The 19,728-nt window shown below is 43.5% G+C and overlaps 1 protein-coding gene across 1 annotated transcript in view; it reads left to right on the plus strand.

The window, feature by feature from the left end:
* The first annotated feature begins 324 nt into the window (after positions 1-324).
* Positions 325-19,728, plus strand: part of dbpa (D site albumin promoter binding protein a) — a 39,616-nt gene continuing 20,212 nt past the window's right edge. Inside the window, exons 1-3 of the mRNA XM_047605838.1 lie at positions 325-1,513; positions 9,296-9,564; positions 11,752-11,965. Coding sequence (XP_047461794.1) covers positions 1,318-1,513; positions 9,296-9,564; positions 11,752-11,965 — 679 coding nt within the window. The 5' untranslated portion in view covers positions 325-1,317. The remainder of the gene's footprint in view (positions 1,514-9,295; positions 9,565-11,751; positions 11,966-19,728) is intronic.

Below are 19,728 nucleotides of genomic sequence, written 5' to 3' on the forward strand. Positions count from 1 at the left end.
GAGAGTTTACATCATGACGGCAGCATTCATGGCCGAAAGGAGGTTTATAGCGCAGGGCTGTAGTTATATTACAACGTGCTCACTATTGTACCTAATAAAGTGGCCGGTGACTGTGTTATTTGCGTGAAAACACAGCGGACGCTCACATTTACGCGGCGTTCCCATGCGCCCGTGAACGCGGCGCAGTGCATTCGAATGGGAGAGGGGGGCGTGTCCGCGTGGGCAAATGGGCGTGGCCCGTGTATGCAAACGATTCACGCCCCCAAGCGCCTTTCCCCCGTGAGCGGTGACGTCACGCTCGCAGCCCGTGTTGGTTCCAGCTGACAGGAGAGAGGGAGGAAAATAGAGAGAAGTGTGAGGGAAAGAGAGGGAGAGAAAGGGAGGGAGAGAGGGAGGAAAATAAGAGGCATCAGCTCCATCTATGTGACTCTCACACTGTCGGATATTATTATTATTATCATCATTGTTTTTATTTTTTAACGAGGGGGATCTTCTTCATTTCCTTCATCTTGTTGCATTTTTCTCGCTCAAGTTTCTTTCTTCTTCTTCTTTTTTTTTTTTTCTTCCTCCAATCGCCTCGACTCTGCTCTGCTCTTTCTAATCCTCTTTCCCGGGACTACACAGCGACGCCGTCATTTCTGCTTCTTTTATTCCATTTTTATTTCTTCTCGTTATTATTACTGTTGTTTAATTGCTCCGTGCGGATCCCAGAATTATATCCGATCGATCGACCGACCGACCGGACTGGATTGGACTGGACCGGACTGGACCAGGATCAGGATCGGGATCGGGATCGGCGGAACCGGACCGGATCGGACCTGACCAGGCCACCGTTGTTTTTGTTTTTGTTTTTTATTCTCCCCGTCTTTTATTTAATCTCTCATTTATGTTTCGGTTCCGTTTGAAAGGCTCGTGCAGGATCGGAGGATGCATTTAGACTCGGTAAACATGCTGCTGCCATTTTGGAGATAAACCCCCCCCCTCCTCCTCCTCCTCCTCCTCTTCTCTTTCTCTCTGTTTTTATTTTTTATTTCGCTATTTCTTCTTTTGCACGTTAATCCTTTTCTTTTCCTCTCCATGGGACGGCCGGTGCAGCGCGACGTCAGGTGGACATCTTGAGCTCACGCGCACACGGACGGACACACACACCTGTCCGCGCACACCTTTTTTTTTTTTTTTTTTTTTTTTTTTGGTTGACGGCGCGCCTGTCAATTAGTGGCACTAAGTGGATTATTTTGATCTTGAACTTAGAAGTCTGCAGGTTGCTCCCCCACCACCTCCTCCACCTCCTCCTCCTCCTCCTCCCGTCGTAAAGTTATGTCCAGGCCTCTCGCTCAGCTCCTGCCTCCGGATCTCCCAGCCGGGGCCACCAGCCCCCAGTTTGGGGCCAGCAACCCGGCTGGAAGTGGGCCCCAAGGCGGACACCTGACCTCCATGACCAACCTGAAGTCGCTGCTGCAGCTGCCGATCAAGGCCGATCAGAGAGTTACGAAGGATTGCTGCGGGATGAAAGGTGAGTTTCTTTCTTCTTCTTCTTTTTTTTTTTTTTATTTGTGTGCACGTGTGCGTGTGCACGTGCGCGCGCATGTGTGAGTGGAAAGGGTTGGTGGTGGTGGTGGTGGTGGGGGATCCTGTGTGCATGCAGCTTCTTAAAGGGGAACACCAACACGTCTGTGCAGGGATATCATGAACTTTTAATCGCATCCAATCAGCTTAAAAGTGCAACGCTGATCTATTGGTGTGTGTGTGTGTGTGTGTGTTTGTGATGCACGTTGCTGCCAGACACTAAATAAATAAAGAAATCCACATTAATTGCAACAGAGTGCAGCAAAACTTTAATTCAGGTGCATCAGAGACACATTAAAACCTCTGCAGATGTTTTTATTTGCAGTGAATCAGGTGAAAGTTGGTCAGTTTTCAAGTGAGAGGAACTAAAATCTTGGAAATTGGCCCGATTTCTTTGTTAAACGCAGTGTGTTTGTAGCTTTTACTGCACATTCAGAGCTATTTTTAGGTTTTAAAACATAAATCCACATGTAAATTATCAGCGGCTCCAGGTCTGACAATAAAACAGCTTCTGTAGAAATGTCACAGGAACATTAGAAGGATTATTCATACCTCTGAGTGTGTGTGTGTGCATGTGACTGAGTGGGTAGGTGTGATTGTAAAAGACAGAGGTCCTGCTTATCCAGCACACTCACATGTTTTCACTTCTCCCCCCGTGGCCCTGCTGCATTTTCTGTTTTTTTTTCTTACATTAAATGCTTCATTTTTTAAAATGTTATATTTATTTTTTTTTTTGCATTTGGTGGTGAAATGAAACGATCGCTGAGGCTCTTGTCTGTTTAAATGAAACCCTGTGAGTGGGATTGAATTGTTTCCCATCATTCAGTCGCCACGACAGATATTATTAACCAGGCGGCCTCTTCTTCTTCTTCTTCTTCTTATTCTTCTTCCTCCTCATTGTCAGCTGCTGCCACACACACACACACACACACACACACACACACACACGTTTATACTGTGTTTCTTTTATATGCACTGAATAATCCGACATTAAATTAAGTCTAAATTCATTAAAATAGTGAGGTGTAGATGTGAGGAAGCAGCGTTCAGACGCTCTTCCTACTTGCAGGTTGGCGGCCCCTGGTGGCCACTTGGTGCCACTGCAGCTCTTTTTTTTTTTTTTTTGTTCTTTGCATGAGGAGGAGGAGGAGGAGGAGGAGGAGGAGGAGATGATGATGATGGTGAGCACAGCTGACAGCCTCTCCATGGAGTCACAAAGCAGCTCAAAGGCCCAGTCCCCTAACCATGGGTGATGCATTCAGAGGCCTTAAGTTTTTTAGGGTTTTCCTCTCCTCCTCATCCCTCCATCCATCCCTCCCTCCCTCCCGGCTCTCGACGCTGGTGCAGATGAGTGGATGTTTCTCTCCTTCTTCTTCGTCGCTCTCCTCTCCCCTGGCTAGCTTTGTTTGACGCCTTCACAAACACCCACTCGCTCTCCTCTTTTTCCTTTTTTCTGTTTTTTTTTTCCTCTTTCCTCTCGCACTTTCCCGTCTCGCTCTCTCCTCATCAGATCAACGCCGCCGTCTTCCACCGCGCTCCCTTTCGCTCATTTACATTTTCTCAGGCTTTGTCTCCTCAAACATTTTCCCAGAGCCGTTTGATTTGCATCGCATCGGATCCGCTGTGCATCTCCTCTGTTGCACAGGTTTGCGTAGATCATCCCTCGTTACTATATTCCTCTGTTTGTGTCACGTCTCTCGGCCTCTAATGACTCGGCCACTTCGGTTCAAAGTGTCAACATTACTTTGATTAAACTGTGCCACTTCCACTTATCCACCCCCCCGTCCCAATCCATCCATTTGCCCTCTTGCTGCTCTTAACAGAAATGATTTCCCATTTCTTTTGATGACTCTGGCCTCTGCTGCTCCCTTCATTTCTTCCTCTTCCTTTTTTGAAATCTGTGCTGCTGTTACTGCGGCTAATAGACGACGTTAGCATCGCGCTACCTTGTTTTCATGGAGAAAATACAAAATCCAGACGTCTGCAAATACCAAAGTCGTTCCTTCACTCTCATTATTATTATTATTATTATTATTATTATTTTCTCTTTGTTCATAATGATACTTCTGCACATATTTCGCTTACACCGTTTTCTGTTTTACTTACTTCTTGTCTTATCTTTCTTTTTACTTGTGCTTTTAAAAAAAAGTGTTTTCTAAGCTACTGTGACTACAGTTTCCCTTGTGGGTGATAAAAGTCTAATGCTTCGCTATATAAACAGTGCCACGATTCCTTTTTATCAGCTGCTAACGTCTTATGCTAACAGGTGCTTCTCTCTTGCTCAACATTAGCTACACTGCAGGCTAGCCTAGCCTAGCTAAGAGCAAACATGCATCTTGGACCGACAGCATATCTCTGATTTAAGAGAAATAAAATACGGTGGAAATGACACATTGAGCCCAAAATGTTGTCCTTAAATTGGCATCGTTGCAGTTTTTAGTTCTTAAGGAGGTTAGCATCATGTTAGCTAATTGTGTTTTTGGTTTACCGGTGCCTTCAAATACTAATGTCTAAGTCTAATGCTGTGCTATATAAATAGTGCCATGATACCTTTTTAACATCTTATGCTAACAGGTGCTGCTCTCTTGCTCAACATTAGCTACACTGCAGGTTAGCCTAGCCTAGCTAAGAGCAAACACAAATGCATATCTCTGATTTAAGAGAAGTAAAATAAGGTGGAAATGACACACTGAGACAAAACATTGTCCTTAAATTGGCATTTGGTTGCAGTTTTATTTCTTATGAGGGATGTTAGCGTCATGCTAGTTAATTGTGTTTTTGTTTTTCCAGTTACTTGAAATACCAAAGTCATTACTTCATGTTACTTCATTATTCTTTATATCAATATTATCTCCAATATTCTTTATATAAAGAATAATGCTGTGCTATATAAACAATGCCATGATTACTTCTTATCAGTTGGTGCCATCTTATGCTAACAGGTGTTGCCCTCTTGTTCAACATTACCTACACTTCAGGCTAGCCTAGCTAAGAGCAAACACTAATGCAAACACTAATCTCTGTTGTAAGAGGAATAAGATAAGTTGGAAATGGCTGAGTCAAAATATTGTCCTTAAATATCCTTTATTCCCTGTGGAGGAGGTTAGCGTCATGCTAGCGTCATGCTAGCTAATTGTGTTTGTGGTTTACCGGTGCCTTCAAATACTGAGCTAAGAAGCTAACATTAGCTTCACTGGTTCAACTAACAGATCTTTGTTTGATACGCGACTGTAATGTGATTACTGGAGTTATCAACAGTAGACAAATGTAATCTGATTACAGTGGTTCACTGACGGTGTTTCGATGTCGGACTCGTTCCTTGGTGCTGGTGTTGTCACGTGTGTCTCTGTTTGGTTTTTCTGGTGTTTCCTGTTTTACTTTCCCATTAATAACTTTTACTTCCTGTCTGTTTGTGATTCCACTCACCTGTTCTTGCCTTGTGTCTTTTGTCAGCAAGCCCCGCCCCTCATCAGTCTCACCTGTCACACCTGTCTCATTATTCCATCAGCACGTGTGTGTGTGTGTGTGTGTGCGCATAATGTTAGCCTGAAGGCTCTCGCTGCTAAACGCTAACAGGTCTTCCTATGCTAACAGATACTGTATTAATATTAGCTTATCGGTGAACACATGTCTGACATGTCCCACGTTTTTCGTCACCTTCGTCTCCTTCTTGGCCTTATTAATCTCCTTCGTCTTTTGTGTCTCCTTCCTCCTCGCCTTCTTCATCTCCTTCGTCTCCTTCCTTGTCTCCTTTGTCTCCTTCCTCTCCTGCTTTCCTTCCTTCCTGTCTTCTTCCTTGTTTATGTCTTCTTTATCTTCCTCTTCTTTTTTATTTCCTTCCTTGTCTTCCTCTTTTCCTTCCTTGTCTTCCTCGTCTTCTTCATCTTCTTTTTCATCTCCTTCTTCCTCCTTCATCTCCTTCCTCATCAACCTCACCTCCTCCCTCATCTTCTTCATCTCCTTCTTCCTCTTTGTCTCCTTCCTTGTCTTCCTCGTCTCTTCCTCTTCTTCATCTCCTCCCTCGTCTTCTTCATCTTCTTTTTCATCTCCTTCTTCCTCCTTCGTCTCCTTCCTCATCTTCTTCACCTTATTCATCTCCTTCCTCATCAACCTCGTCTCCTCCCTCGTCTCCTTCCTCGTTCCTCACATTTAACCCTCCATGTGTCCAGGAACCGTATGTGGTAACTTGATGTCCTGGTTCCTCTAAATGAGGTTTATTGTCATGTGGTTTTCATTGAGCCAATCAGAGAAGATGAAGGAAACATTCTCAGGTCTAATCAGGGTCTAATGTGATCTACGAGGTCCAACTCTGCACTGGTTTATTAGGAAACATGAAGAAGAAGAAGAAGAAGAAGAAGAGTCAGCTTTGATGCTCTAATGCTCCAAATACATGTGTTTAAAGCATCCGTTAACCTCTTGTGCCCTTTAAAGGGTTAAATCCTGATCTTTAATCTGTTGACATGTTGCATGACACTGTTCCTGTAAATACGTGTTGCTCTGTTTATGATCTTTAATTTTCCAAATGGAAACACAGGGAGAGGAAGATGCTCTCGTCCTTTTATTCTCAAGTTCCCTTAAATCTAATTTCCCCTCTCGTCCCAGCCCAGTTAAATTTATTACTATTTTATCAGGCTCCATTATTCAGCGTATACCATTTATTCAGCACTCTTTGTAATTCTTCAGATGTAATATTCCTCCACATGGTCAGACTGCAAAACAATCATTCTGCTTTTTTTTTTCCACACTCAATTAGCATCCTGATTAAATAGTTTTTTTTGTCGTTGTTTTTTTATGGTGATGGTTTATTGATGCCTGGAGCCTCTATCTATCTTTCCATTGGACTCTATCCCTCTCAGTGAGGTCAATGTAACTTTATTTATAGATTCCTTTTAGTGATTTCAGCTAAGTGCTTCACAGAAAGCCGGGCGGTAGTGGTGGTGTTAGTGGTGGTGGTGGTGGTGGAAGAGTAAAACTCTGTTTGTTAAAATGATTTTCACACAAAAAGTTAATGCATGAGCTGCATGTTAATTTAGCGCCTCGTTCAAACTCCTTCCTGCACAAGCGTGAGCGCACACGTGTTGCATTAGCTCGACGCTTCTTTAGTGCAGCGTTTGATTCGAACGTCGATAAATCGTTAGCGCCTCAGTCTGCGGACGGCGTAATTACAGTAAACCAACGAGGCCACCGCGGGTGAGGTTATCGGGCCTTTTACTGCGCGGTCAGAGCCGCTCACGAAGGAATGTTTCTTTCTTTCAGTGTCTGCCGCCCACTTCCACATCTCTAGTTGCATAGTTTCGTCTTATCTCACCTTCGTCGGAGTGGAAACGAGTCATCTGCTCTTATCTTCTCCTTCTGCCCTTCAACACAAACACTGTAAACGGAGGAAGAGCCAGTTGCCGTCTCTGGTTTATTTCGTTTTATATAGCACCTTAAAAAGCAAAGGGCGCCGGCTTCACAGGCAACGTGTCGCATAAAAACATACGGGTCCGTTTATCAAAGAAATAAAAAGGTGTTAAACCTCCAGGGTGGAAATAAAAACAGATCAACTGCAACTAAAAGGAAACATTCATTTATAGATATGTACATTACAAAGGTTTAGACCAGTGTAGTCGGTCACAGCTTCATCCTACAACGAGATAATGACCCTAAACTTTAGTCCGAGCTATAACAGAACTACCTCAGGATAAAAACAAGATGGGAAGCTTGAAAACATGGAGTGAACCATGGCCCAGTCTCTAGACTTTAACCCCACGGAGCTGAAGAGTGAAAGCAAAGCTACAAAGCAACACGTTTATGGGACGAACTCTCTGGAAAATATTTGATTTCCATTTTTAGCGTGTTCACATGTTAAATCAGACAAACATGGGCCCAAAGTTTAGAACAGATTTTAGGTTATTAATTGATTTTTTTGTTAACTTCAGTTGTTTATTTGGTCTGTGCTTTCATTTCAGAATAAAACGAGACATTGAGCTGCATAAATATCAAGAAAAAAGTTGGTGTTCTAAAACGTTTGACAGTTAGTTTCTTATGAACCAGCATGAGTTCTGTGTATTCTGGGATGTTATTTACTGCAGGATCACACTTTTATTGGTATGAACCATTTTCTTCAGTTTACCTTTAGGTGAACATTGATGTTACCAGAACACTGTGGAATAAACGTCAGCAAAGGAAAAGAGGAAGGGCTTAGTTTTAGGGTCGAGAAGATTTGCAAGATTCACAACTTTAGTGCAAAAGTTAAAAGAAAAAACTAAAACAAATCACAGTTTGCATTATTAGAGTCGGCGGACGGGGGGTCCGTGTCCCCTATTGGGTCCACGAGGTACTGTAGGAGGGTCGGAGAATCTTTGGTTGATTAGACATTTTTTTTTTTCCTTTAAAGACACATTAACATGAATCAAACACCTTTAATGTAACTTAGAACACATATAGTAGGTAGGAGTCACTACTTAATCCATCATCATTTTGGGGTCCTTGGCCCCTGCTTTAAAACCTGCAGCACGCTGGATATGAATTACTGTAATTCACAGTGGTTTGCGCTACTGACAATATTAACATAAAGTGTGGCTGAACACTGGGAAGTTGTGTTTTTGTCTGGAAGGCCTTCCACTCTCTCTTCCCTGGTCTCCCCGGTCTTGCTTCGCTCTCCAACCTGCAGCCGACAGCAGCGTCATAATTACCTTAAAGCAGCTAAAGTACAACTTCCCAATGTTCAGTCTATTTTGTCCATTGGTGAGTTACGATAATTCAAATATCGCAAGATATTTTTGTTTTATGTGCAGGCGGATGTTCAGGTCTTAAAGGGTTAAAAGCCAAGATGTAAAGATGAAGGTGCTTCTTAAAAGCCTCAACAGAGTCACAGCTGCTAAAGGTCCAGCCAACGTACCCTGGTCTGAGGATCTGAGGGTTAACCCTAGGGTTAGGGAGGTGTAACCCTAAGGTCATGGAGGTATAACCCTAGGGTTAGGGAGGTGTAACCCTAGGGTTAGGGAGGTGTAGCCCTAGGGTTAGGGAGGTATAACCCTAGGGTTAGGGTGGTATAACCCTGGGGTTAGGGTGGTGTAACACTAGGGTTAGGGAGATGTAGCCCTAGGGTTAGGGAGGTATAACCCTAGGGTTAGGGTGGTATAACCCTGGGGTTAGGGTGGTGTAACACTAGGGTTAGGGAGATGTAGCCCTAGGGTTAGGGTGGTATAACCCTAGGATTAGGGAGGTGTAACCCCAGGGTTAGGGAGGTGTAACCCTGACCCTAGGGTTAGGGTGGTGTAGCCCTAGGGTTAAGGAGGTATAACCCTAGGGTTAGGGAGGTGTAGCCCTAGGGTTAGGGAGGTATAACCCTAGGGTTAGGGTGGTATAACCCTGGGGTTAGGGTGGTGTAACACTAGGGTTAGGGAGATGTAGCCCTAGGGTTAGGGTGGTATAACCCTAGGGTTAGGGAGGTGTAACCCAGGGTTAGGGAGGTATACTAGGTTAGACTGACCCTAGGGTTAGGGAGGTGTAGCCCTAGGGTTAGGGAGGTATAACCCTAGGGTTAGGGAGGTGTAACCCTAGGGTTAGGGAGGTGTAACCCTGGGGTTAGGGAGGTGTAACCCTAACCCTGGGGTTATACCACCATGAAGGGATTTATGAACAATCAGAAGAGTTTTGAAGTGAACCCTGAAATGAACGTGGATCCAGTGTAATAATCTAACATGTCACCCCTCCCTTCCCTTCCCTTCCCTTCTCTCTCCAGACAAAGACAAGCCCCTGGACTCTGATGAAGACTCGCTGGGTGTCGGTGCCGGAGGCCCCGGCGGGCCCGGAGGAGCCCCAGGCTCCGGGACCCTGCGGAACAACTCCCAGTCGGCCTTCCTGGGCCCCCTGCTGTGGGAGAGGACCCTGCCCTGCGACGGGGGCCTGTTCCAGCTGCAGTACATGGACCTGGAGGAGTTCCTGACCGAGAACGGGATGGGGATGCACAGCAACGGGCCCAGCTCCGCCAGCGCCCAGATCCCCTCCCAGGTGAGACCGGGAAAACCGCACAGCTGCACTAAACCTTAACCTCGGTAACGCCCCCCCCCCCGCACCAAACAAGAACAAGGTCCAGCCCGTTTAATAAGAAGCTAAAAAAGCAGCAACTAAACACATTCAGATGTGATTGTGCAACAGACGAGAAACCAGAACACTGTGAAACACTTGGAGCCGACCCAGAGTCATTGTTCCCTCAGAGGAACAACAATGCTGGCATGGGAGCTAATCTGTTAGCGAGACCAGCTAATCTCAATTAACCTTCTGCATCACGTCATATTTTATAGTTTATATAAAAAAAAAAATTAAGCTTCAGTTTACAGATATCACAAACATTCAGTATAATAAATCTACGTTTCTTTTCAAGAACAACAAGACGGAAAGAAAATAAACAATAAAAAAAAAACAATATACTATGTGCACAGTATTTACAAGACTTATAAAACAAGTGAATGCAAAAAAAAAAAAAAATGAAACCAATAATGCATTTCCTGTTTTTGTGCACATTTCAATTTCAGATTTTTTTAAAAAAAAAAGTCCAGAAAAGCAGGAAATTAAAAACAGAGCGAGTCCAGACCAAAAAATCCCCGACTGAAGCTATTTTGTGTTCGGAGGAACTTAGAGATGACTCCCAGAGTAAAAGTCAACTTAAACTGTCAGTAACTAATAACATTTAATCGTGATTAATCGCGATGAATTATTTTCAAAGTTAAGGCAAAATAATAGACAGTAAATTTACATCGTGCTCTTCTTCTTCTTCAGATGTCGCAATAACAAAACATGTGTGCATTGATTGGGACATAAACAAAATTAGTGGCTTACACAAACCAGCTTCTTATATTTGCAGCAGTAATTCACATTTTTAAATTGATTTTCTTGAATTGATCAAGTAGAAATCTCAGTATCATCACTATATTTACCTCCCTTGGTGTGTTGGCCAAACATCTGCTGGTTCAAAGACCAGGCGGCCCAACAGTTTTGTTTTTCTTTGGCTAATGTTAATAAGAGCAGCATAGTTTGGTGTCATGGATTCAGTAACGATGTCACAGCTGCAGCTTAAAATCCGAAAGGTGAAAGGTGGAATGAACAAATCATGTGGAGCATCACATCATCGCTGCTTTGTGTCTGAGCCTGTCCAACATGCTAACAGGGATTTAAAAGTAGACTGACTCTTAGAATCAGAGCTGTTTTGGATTTTTCAAAACACGTTCAATAGTCGTAACCTTTGGATCGGGAATCAGTTATCAGCTCCCAACGGACTCCAGACCTTTTCCACCACAAACATTTTGTTGGTCGTACGTTGGATGTTGGTTTAGCTTCCAGGCTAACACTTGAAAGCACTACATAATAATTCAGATAATATATGAACACGAGAGAAATAATATAACAGAAAAACACGAGGTAAGGCTTCCATTAGCTTCCATTGTTAGCCACATGTGCTAATGTAATGTTAATACATCCTTTTTAAAAAAAAAAAAAATCTGAAAAATTGAAGTTGTTGCACTTATAGATCTTTGAGGAAGGAAATTACAATCATGTGTATGTGTTGCAATAAACTTTGGCTTCGATGAGTCTGGTAACGCTTCTACAGAAGGTCTGCATGCAACTAGATAGTCCTCTAACCAATCAGAGCCATTTAGCTTTTCTAAATCCACATTTCTCAGATGTCGTCTATGGCATCACCATATGAAGCCCCGCCCCTAACAGTTTGATTGGCAGTCAATTCTCAACGGACTCCAGACAAACTAACCACCACAATCATCTTGTAGGTGGAAGGTTGAAAGTTGCTTTAGCTTCCAGGCTAATAATTAGTATTATGGTTTCCATTAGCTTCCATTGTTAGCCACATGTGCTAATATGTGCTACCACCCTTAACCTAGCCGTGTAGCTCCGGACTCAATCCTTCTCATTCCTTTGCACGACCCAACTCGGGTTGCACCACCGAGTTGAGGAAGGAAAATTCAATCGTAAAGTTGGAATTGACGATAAAGTTGACTTTGCTGAGGCCTCTACGGTTTGTCTTCATGTAACTGGATCATCCTCCAACCAATCAGAGCCTCGTAAAGCCCCGCCCCCAAACGATCTGATTGCAGGTTTCAAAGACAAAGAACCTTTGATTGGATTTAGGATGTAAAACGTTCACATTTCCAGGTTTTCTAACAGATTGTCTCTCTTTCCCAGAGCTCCCAGTCGGCGGTGCCCAACCAGAGCTCCCAGTGTCCCCCCACCTCTCCTCCGCCCTGCTCCTCCTCTTCCTCCTCCATGTCCTCTTCGTCGTCCTCCTCCTCGCTGCTCGGACTAGAGACCGTCCAGCCGCAGCCGCAGCCGCAGCCACCGCCACCGGCGCCACCTCAACAGCAGCAAGGCATGATGGGAGGACCGGAGTGTCTACACGGTGAGTAATTGATGGGGAAATTATCAAAAAAAGCGATGAACTGGGAGGGACATTTATGGAAGTTTGGTGGCGCCATTGAGGAGTTTTAACCTCATTTTGAGACTTTTAAGAAGAAGGAGCTTGAAGGTAGAAACATTTAAAGGTCTAAAATGAGCGAACGCCTCTTGTTGAATCTCCTGAGAAGCCTGAAAAGGGAGATCAAAACATCTCTCCCATGAAGCTGCACATGCAGAGACTATAATGAGGACCCAGGCCTCCCGGTACATGGACGACATTAACTAACCATCCTGTGCCTCCAACAATAACCTAATTACGTGTCTGTGTGGTAAACGGCTGACACCCTGTTCTCCGGCCCTCCTACACTCCCTCCACCAGCCTGTTCTCATCCGTTTCATATTCATAATTTATTGTTTCCTCTCTCTCTGTTGCGTTTGATGTGAACCAGAACTGCCAGAACACAAGACTCTGACTCTGTCTGTTTGTCTGCTTTTTTTTTTTATCGTTTTTTTATTGGAGGCTTCGTGGCTCCGGCTAATTGAAAGCAACAGAGGAGCTGACGGCGGTGGGTTTGTTTCTGTCCAGTGAATCACGGTGATTTACTGGCGACTGATTGCTGCGTGTCGGTGGAAGTGTTCGGCGGATGTGTCGACGTTTAAGGGAAGGAAGTAGATGGTGAGACGTCTCATTGGTGACTCATCAGAGAATGGACTTGGGGCCTTCTGAGCTCGATGATCTGGTTTGGGATCTGGTGAATTTGGAGACCGGGTCGACACCTTGTCCTGTTCTTCAGGTTTTTATTGAGTTGTTCCTGAAGCTTTTTTGTGGCTGCACCCTGCAGGAGTGTCATTGCTATTGGGTGGGAGGGGGGTGTCTGGTCTGGTCTGGTCTGGTCTGGTCTGGTCTAGTCTGGTCTGGTCTGGTCTGGTCTGGTTTGGTTTGGTCTGGTTTGGTCTGGTCTGGTCCGGTCTGGTCTGGTCTAGGTGGGTGCTACATGTCTAAGTAACATCCAGCAGAACACTGAATTTGTCAGAAGATGGTTTAAATGTTATTTACTTCTCCTGTCGGTGGTCATAATGTTGTGGCTGATTGGTGTGCGTACGATATGTTGTATTGTATTGATTAAATAGTGTGTTGGGAAGCATTAAAAGTTTAAATCTTCTTCTCTGGACCAGGTTCTAGTTTAGTTTTTAGTTGTAGTTTTTATGTTAAGTTGCTGCAGAGGTAGTTTTGTAAAATATTTTTTTTTACTAAATCTCTCAAATCTCCACCCTCCATGACGGCACCTGCTATTTTTAGTCATGAAATGTCAGCACAGACTTGCTAATTCAGCGGCTTTTTGACGACTACGATGCCACGTTTTGATTGGCCAAAGAGTGGGCGTGGCTTCCCCTTGATACAACATTAGCATTAGCTGGGATTACACGGAGCCATACATTCCAATTATAATCCTTTTAGAAGCCCAGGCTGAATTAAATGCTCCATATAAACACCTAAATCTGAATAAACAGGCCCAACCCGAAGGGAACTTCATCGGGTTTCACATGGGATATAGAATATTCCTTTTCCCAAACCGACTGAAAGTCACGTGAACGGTGAATCTGAATGAAGTCGTGCTCCGTCTGGACGTAAATGCACAGTGACGTTCGAGTGACGTTTCCCATATTAACCTGTTTAAAAAGATCTGTCAGAAATGTGTGGAACAAATTCAGAACCGCTACTATAAGGCTAACAAAACACTTTCCGAATCAAGCTGCTGCTTTAAGAATAAAAGTGTAAGAACAGTATCAACTACTGTTGATTAGACGAGGGACCGGTCACAGGATTATTTTACAGGACTCAGATTATCCAGATCCAGTTGTTCGCCAACCGCCATTTAAAAGACGAAGAAGAAGAACGGGATGTTTTCATCGATCTGTCACACATCAGATTAAACGTCAGATCAGAATAGAAACAGCGGAATGAGAGAAAAGTCTCCATTATCGCATTTAATCACCACTGTTTCACCACGTTACATCTAGAGGGCGCTGTTCTGCACATCGTAATTAGAGAAGAGGAAATAAGGACGAGGCGACAGCGACACAACAGAGAAGAAACTGTTTCTATTTAATGAAAGAGAAGGAGGGCGGCTTCTCTCGGTCCGAACGTTCCCATTAAATTCAGATTAGATGAGAGACGCAGCTCAGGGAGTTAAAGGCGATTGTTTTTTCCTGCTGTCGTGTGTTTTCATTTCGAACAGATTTTCTGCAGGTTTGAGCTCGGTCACGTTCGCGGCGGAAACAAAAATCTGCAGAAATCTGCCTGCGACGTTGGAGTTTGTCTTTTTTCTATTCTGAGTCATGAGCTGCAGAGCGAAGGAGAGGAAGTGTTGGGAAATGAGATGCAGCGGAGGAGAGAAGAGCTGCTGCTGCTGCTGCTGCTGCTGCAAGGCCTCGATATGAGCCTCCATAAATGTAGAGCTCAACCTGCAGCATCTGAGAGTGTCCTCTTTGTTTCGGCATTTGCATGCAGCTATGTGCAGCTCTAATGCGAACATGCTTTCATCCTCCTGTCTTTCTTTCTCTGTGTGTGTGTGTGTGTGTGTGTGTGCGCTCTCTTTATTCTGAATTATAAACACGTGACTGCGCTGAGCATGATGCATCCAGCCAGAAATCCCCGAGGTCGTCGCTGAGCTGAAGTGTTACTACAGAGCTGCAAAAAAAAAAAAAAAGAGAGGATGGAAAATAGACTGGAAATAATAATCTCATCCACATGCACATGTTTCACTTTGATTTTAATTCATTCTGGGCGCAGAGGAGAGCGGCTCAGAGGGAGGGACGACGCAAACTCTGGATGCAGCTGCTGTTGTTTTTTTATTGTGGAGGAGTGACACCTTTCACCTGTTTGCTTATGGGAATCGTAACTAGTCACGTTTGCGGTTGTTGCAGCTGTGTTCAGGCGACTGCAGGAGGCAGAGAAAACCAGACCAAATGTAAAAGTTTGTGCTGAAAGCTACATTTAATGCCCACGCGAATCCTAGAATTGCTCTCGCAGCGCTGCAGTCGACTCTGAACGGAGTCGTCCTGGTAAACAATCTGCAACAAAGAAGATATATAAATATGTGTGTACGGGGAAATAAAAGCTCCTCAGCCGTGTCTCTCATGGGTTTATTTTAATTGAAGATGGTGCTTTAAGTTGAAGACTTTCACCACAGATATTTGTTCTCTGTGATTTTGTGCTAAAAGGTGGAGGTAGAGGTTTGGCCATGAGTCAGGTCACTGTGATTATTATAGTAATAAATCTCTCTGAGCATCTTTGATCCACGTAGAAAAACAAAGAAGACGTGTTTGAATGGATGAAACAAGCTGGAGACATAATGGTGGATGGAGAGAAAGACTCATCTTTCTTCTTCTTCTTCTACTCTATCAATTAAGTTCTGCAGATAAAGATACAGGAACAAATTCTCCCTCCTCGTATCATCTCCTCCTCCTCCATTTTGACTCTTCTTCTTCTACTAATTTAATTCAGGCTCAGAGATGAAGATACTGGTCGGAACAAATTATCCTCCTTCCTCTTCCTCTCCTCCTCCTCCTCCTTCTTCTTCTTCTTCTTCATGCTCATCCTCTTTCCTTTTCTACTCCTCCCCCATTTCCTTCTCTCTTCCTCCTTTATCTTCTCATTTTCTTCCTCCTCCTCCTCCTCCTCCTCTTCTTCTTCTACTATCAATTAAGTTCTGATTAAGATAAAGATGTAGGAGCAAATTCTTCTTCCTCGTATCATTATTCCTTCTCCTCCTCATTGCTCTTGACCCTTCTCGTTCTTCTTCATCCTCCTCTTTCTTCTTCTACTCATTTAATTCATCTTGAGATATAAAGATACTGGAACTAATTCTTTTCCTTCCTCCCTTTTCCCTCATCTTACTCTCCAAATCCTTCTTCTACTCTATCAATTCGGTTTTGGAGATAAATATCTAGGAACGAATCCTCCTCCCCTTCTTCTCTTCCTCATCATTCTTCCTGCTTCTCTTTCTTTTTTACTCTTCTTCATCCTCATCTTTCTTCTCCTCCTCTTTATTTGTCTTCTCTTTTCCTCGTTCATCATCCTCCACTTCCTTATCTTATTTTTCTACTTCCTCCTCCTCCTCCTCTTAACTCGTCTTCTTCTTCTATTAAATCAGTCCAGTGTTTTGAGATAAAGTTGGAAAAAACAAATAATTCAGATGCTAGAACACGTTTATCTGATCGGATCGTTTTATTCAACGGTTCTCTTCGTCCGAACAAACCGAGTTATAAGTAAATGAAGTTAAACGCGTCTGGAACGACCTTCTGCTCGTAAGTTCAGCTTCGACACTTCCGGGTCGACTCATCCAGTCAGAAACCTTCCTAATCAGAAACAGACTGTTAAACCTCGCATTCCCACGAGCCTCGCACGTTCCTGGAGGATGCACGAACTCATTGAACTGCAACGGGGAAAGAAAAAGGAAAAAAAAAAACAAAAAAAAACAAGCATCTGCTGCACAAATTTCTCCTCGGCCTTTTCCAGAGGCGTCCGTGTTAATGGCGATCGATCCGGAGAAAACTGAATCTGATCGTCAGACAGTTTGAAAATGAAATAAAAATGAAACGTAAAGCACCTGGAGCGACATGTGAAGAAGCCAAATATCTGAGTAGCTCTTCAGATCTAATCCCCGAGGCCGGACTCTGCACCAGTTTTTCTTTCTTCTTCCTTGAATCTCGTAGAGTCGCTGGTGAAAGCAGAAGTGGTTAAACTCCAGTGGGAAGTACAGACAAAAACAATCACGAGTGAACGGCCTCTACGTGTTTATAGAAACACAAACAGGGCCAACGAACCAGTGGTTAAATGACGATGCTTTACCCTCAGTTTGTCGTCATTTGTATCCAGTGACACAAAATTACCACAAATTAACGTGTGGTGAGCATAGACTGTATATAAATATGGACACTGCACTTCCTGTCATTGGCCAAACCGACGCTATTATCCCAGAGATTTGGAGCCATAGTCTGATCAGTGCGGTCCGAGGGGCGGAGCCACGACATCAATGCCCCGCCCACACTTCCTCACTCACGTTTTTGTTTATGTAATTAATACTACGCTCTCCTCTACCTCCACCAGTTACAAAGGAATGTTGAATCATCCACTGCTCTTATTCATTTATTCATTTATTGCATTGCTTTATGGAGCGGTTGCCATGGCAACCGGTAGTCGCATTAGGTCACATCCTGTTTCTAAAGCGTTGAAATTCAACTCGTCCAAAAATTGACACTTTTACATTCAACTTCAACATTATAATAACAAAAAGATTAGATGTGTATTTTAAAATGAAAGGGGGTGGAGCTTATGACCTATAGAGGATATGCATTGACGCCACTTCCTCCTGAGGCCACGCCCCCTGAGTGGCAAAAAACATGGTGAAATGTATCAGTAAATACAGAGAGACCAGGACAAATGTGGATTATCTGGTCAAATTAAGGACAACTGGACTCGACAATGATCCATATGAACTACTGTGGATTTGGAAAAGTGGATTAGCCTCAGATTCAGTTCATTTCAGTTATGATAAATGTGGCTAAATAAAAGATGCTAACGCTAAGAGCTTTACTGGGAAGTAACGTCAGTCATATAATACTGTAGCGTTAATAATATTCAGTTTATTGTTTTATTGTTATTTATTGCTGGAGCTGAAATAGTTACTATCGACTGTAACTACGACAAAACAACAACATCCACGAACTTATCTTATCCCTCCAGAACGTAACGTGTCTTCGTATTTTTTTTTTACAATCACTGAAAATGTATTCGAGTGGAATTTCCCCATTTGTTTTTGCACAAAGATCCTTTTGTAATGTTGGATACAATGTTTTTAAATATGCCCTGGTTGTATCCTCAGATTTTGTCACTGACATCTTTATGAAATCTTTTAATATGGAATGGTGAGATTTTAAAGTATTTTAAAGATAAATATATCTCTGACTGCTTTTCAAATCTGTTGGTTCAGTCAATCAACAGCTCTTCCCCATTTATTTATTCATTTTTTTAAATTTAGTTTGACAATTTAGATGCTATTAAAGTCTATGATTCAACTAACGCCGCTAACCTCCCTGCTCATCTGCCACAAGGTTTGTCTGGCTGTGGCCAACGTGTCACGTGCAGACACTACACTACATTTACTCCGCGTTACAACAGTTCAGAGAGATGAACCGTTCAGAGCAGAGCTTCTAAACACAGATTCGGTTTGAAGAGGAGGCGTCGGCTGCCTCTTTAACGGAGGAGAGAGGGAGGCAGCTGGTGATTTAACATTCAGGACTGTGATTAATCCTGGGGAGGCAAGAGTTAAACAAGACACTGACTCTGCACTCTGTAACACTGCACAGAGAGAGGGAGGGAGGGAGGGAGGTAGGGAGGGAGGGGGGAGAGAGAGGTAGAGGGAGCAGTCTCTCCCTCTTTCTTTCCGTCGCTCACACGCTCGGGCCATGTGCAGCCGCCACGTCACGTGCCGCTGCAGAAAGCACTGGGCTGAGGGAGGGAGGGAGGGGGAGGGAGGGGGAGGAAAGGGAGAGGGAGGGAGGGGGAGGGAGGGGGACAATGGAGAGAGAGAGAGGAAAGAGAGAAGATTAGAGAAGGAATAAACAGTCAGTCAGGACGAGGAGGAGGTTTTAATGACGGATCCAATATGCAGACGTACATGTGCACGTCTTCGTTTCATATTAAATAATAAAAAAACGTTCCAAAAACCTCGAAGCTCGTTTGTCGGTGTCTCCAAAAAGCACAATGACCTTTAAAGAAGAAGTGAATCATCTGACCTTTTTTTTTTTTTTTTTTGGGTAAAGACAAAGCCCGACCGCCCCCCCCACTCCCCCTTTAACAAGAGCATCCTCTCATCCTGTTGTCGTCGTCGTTGCACCGAGTTCGTCTGAAATGACACGGATGCACCAGCACCGATAATCTGACTTCCTCTTATATTTATATATTTTTTATGCTCTTTTTTTTTTATATGCATGCTGATTGGGGTGAGTTGAGGTTTCTCCCTCTGCAGTAACTCGCCTGTTAGACTTCCATCATCAGATGCTACATGCAAACTATGGAATGAAATACAAACTGAGTATGAAAATATGCGATAGTATGAAGCTATTTTCCTTTTTTTTGTTTACTACTATGTACGACTGATTTGGTTTATCCAGTGTTTTGTGTAGGACAGACAATAATAAGCTATAGCTTCAGCCTGTTCCATTTTTCGGTCAAAGAACAGCCTTTAGTGACCGAAAACAAACCATATCAATAGTTAAACAGTGTTTGCTTTAGTCAGATGTATGTATCTTCTCTGTTTCCACCCGTCCAGCTTTAGGCTCAGATGTTTCCCTCCATACGAGCTCGGTTCTGCTCCACGTTTCTTCCCGTTAAAAGGGAGTTTTTCCCTCCAGGCTGCTCTGGAGGTTTCAGGCTGGATTTTGTAAAGCATCTTGAGACAGTTTGTAGTGTTGTTGACGCTATATGAATACAATTTCAAGTGAGCTGTATTGAATTATAGGGTGTGTTTCTGTAAAAAAAGTATTTTGAGGGGGCGGGGCTTTGCTGGAGGCAAAACATCTCAGACATGCTAGCTTGTAAACACCCTAGTTAGCAATATTTCAACCATTTCAACAGCCTGTTTTGGCAAGAATGGACGAGGAAAATGCATATTTTAGAGAATATACTAGTATCTCTACACTCTCACTCACTAGATAAACAATTTGATGATTTGAGGACACAGAGGGGACAAAGTCTGGTCT

The sequence above is a fragment of the Mugil cephalus genome, chromosome 14 (genome assembly GCF_022458985.1).
Source record: "Mugil cephalus isolate CIBA_MC_2020 chromosome 14, CIBA_Mcephalus_1.1, whole genome shotgun sequence".
Lineage (NCBI taxonomy): Eukaryota > Metazoa > Chordata > Actinopteri > Mugiliformes > Mugilidae > Mugil > Mugil cephalus.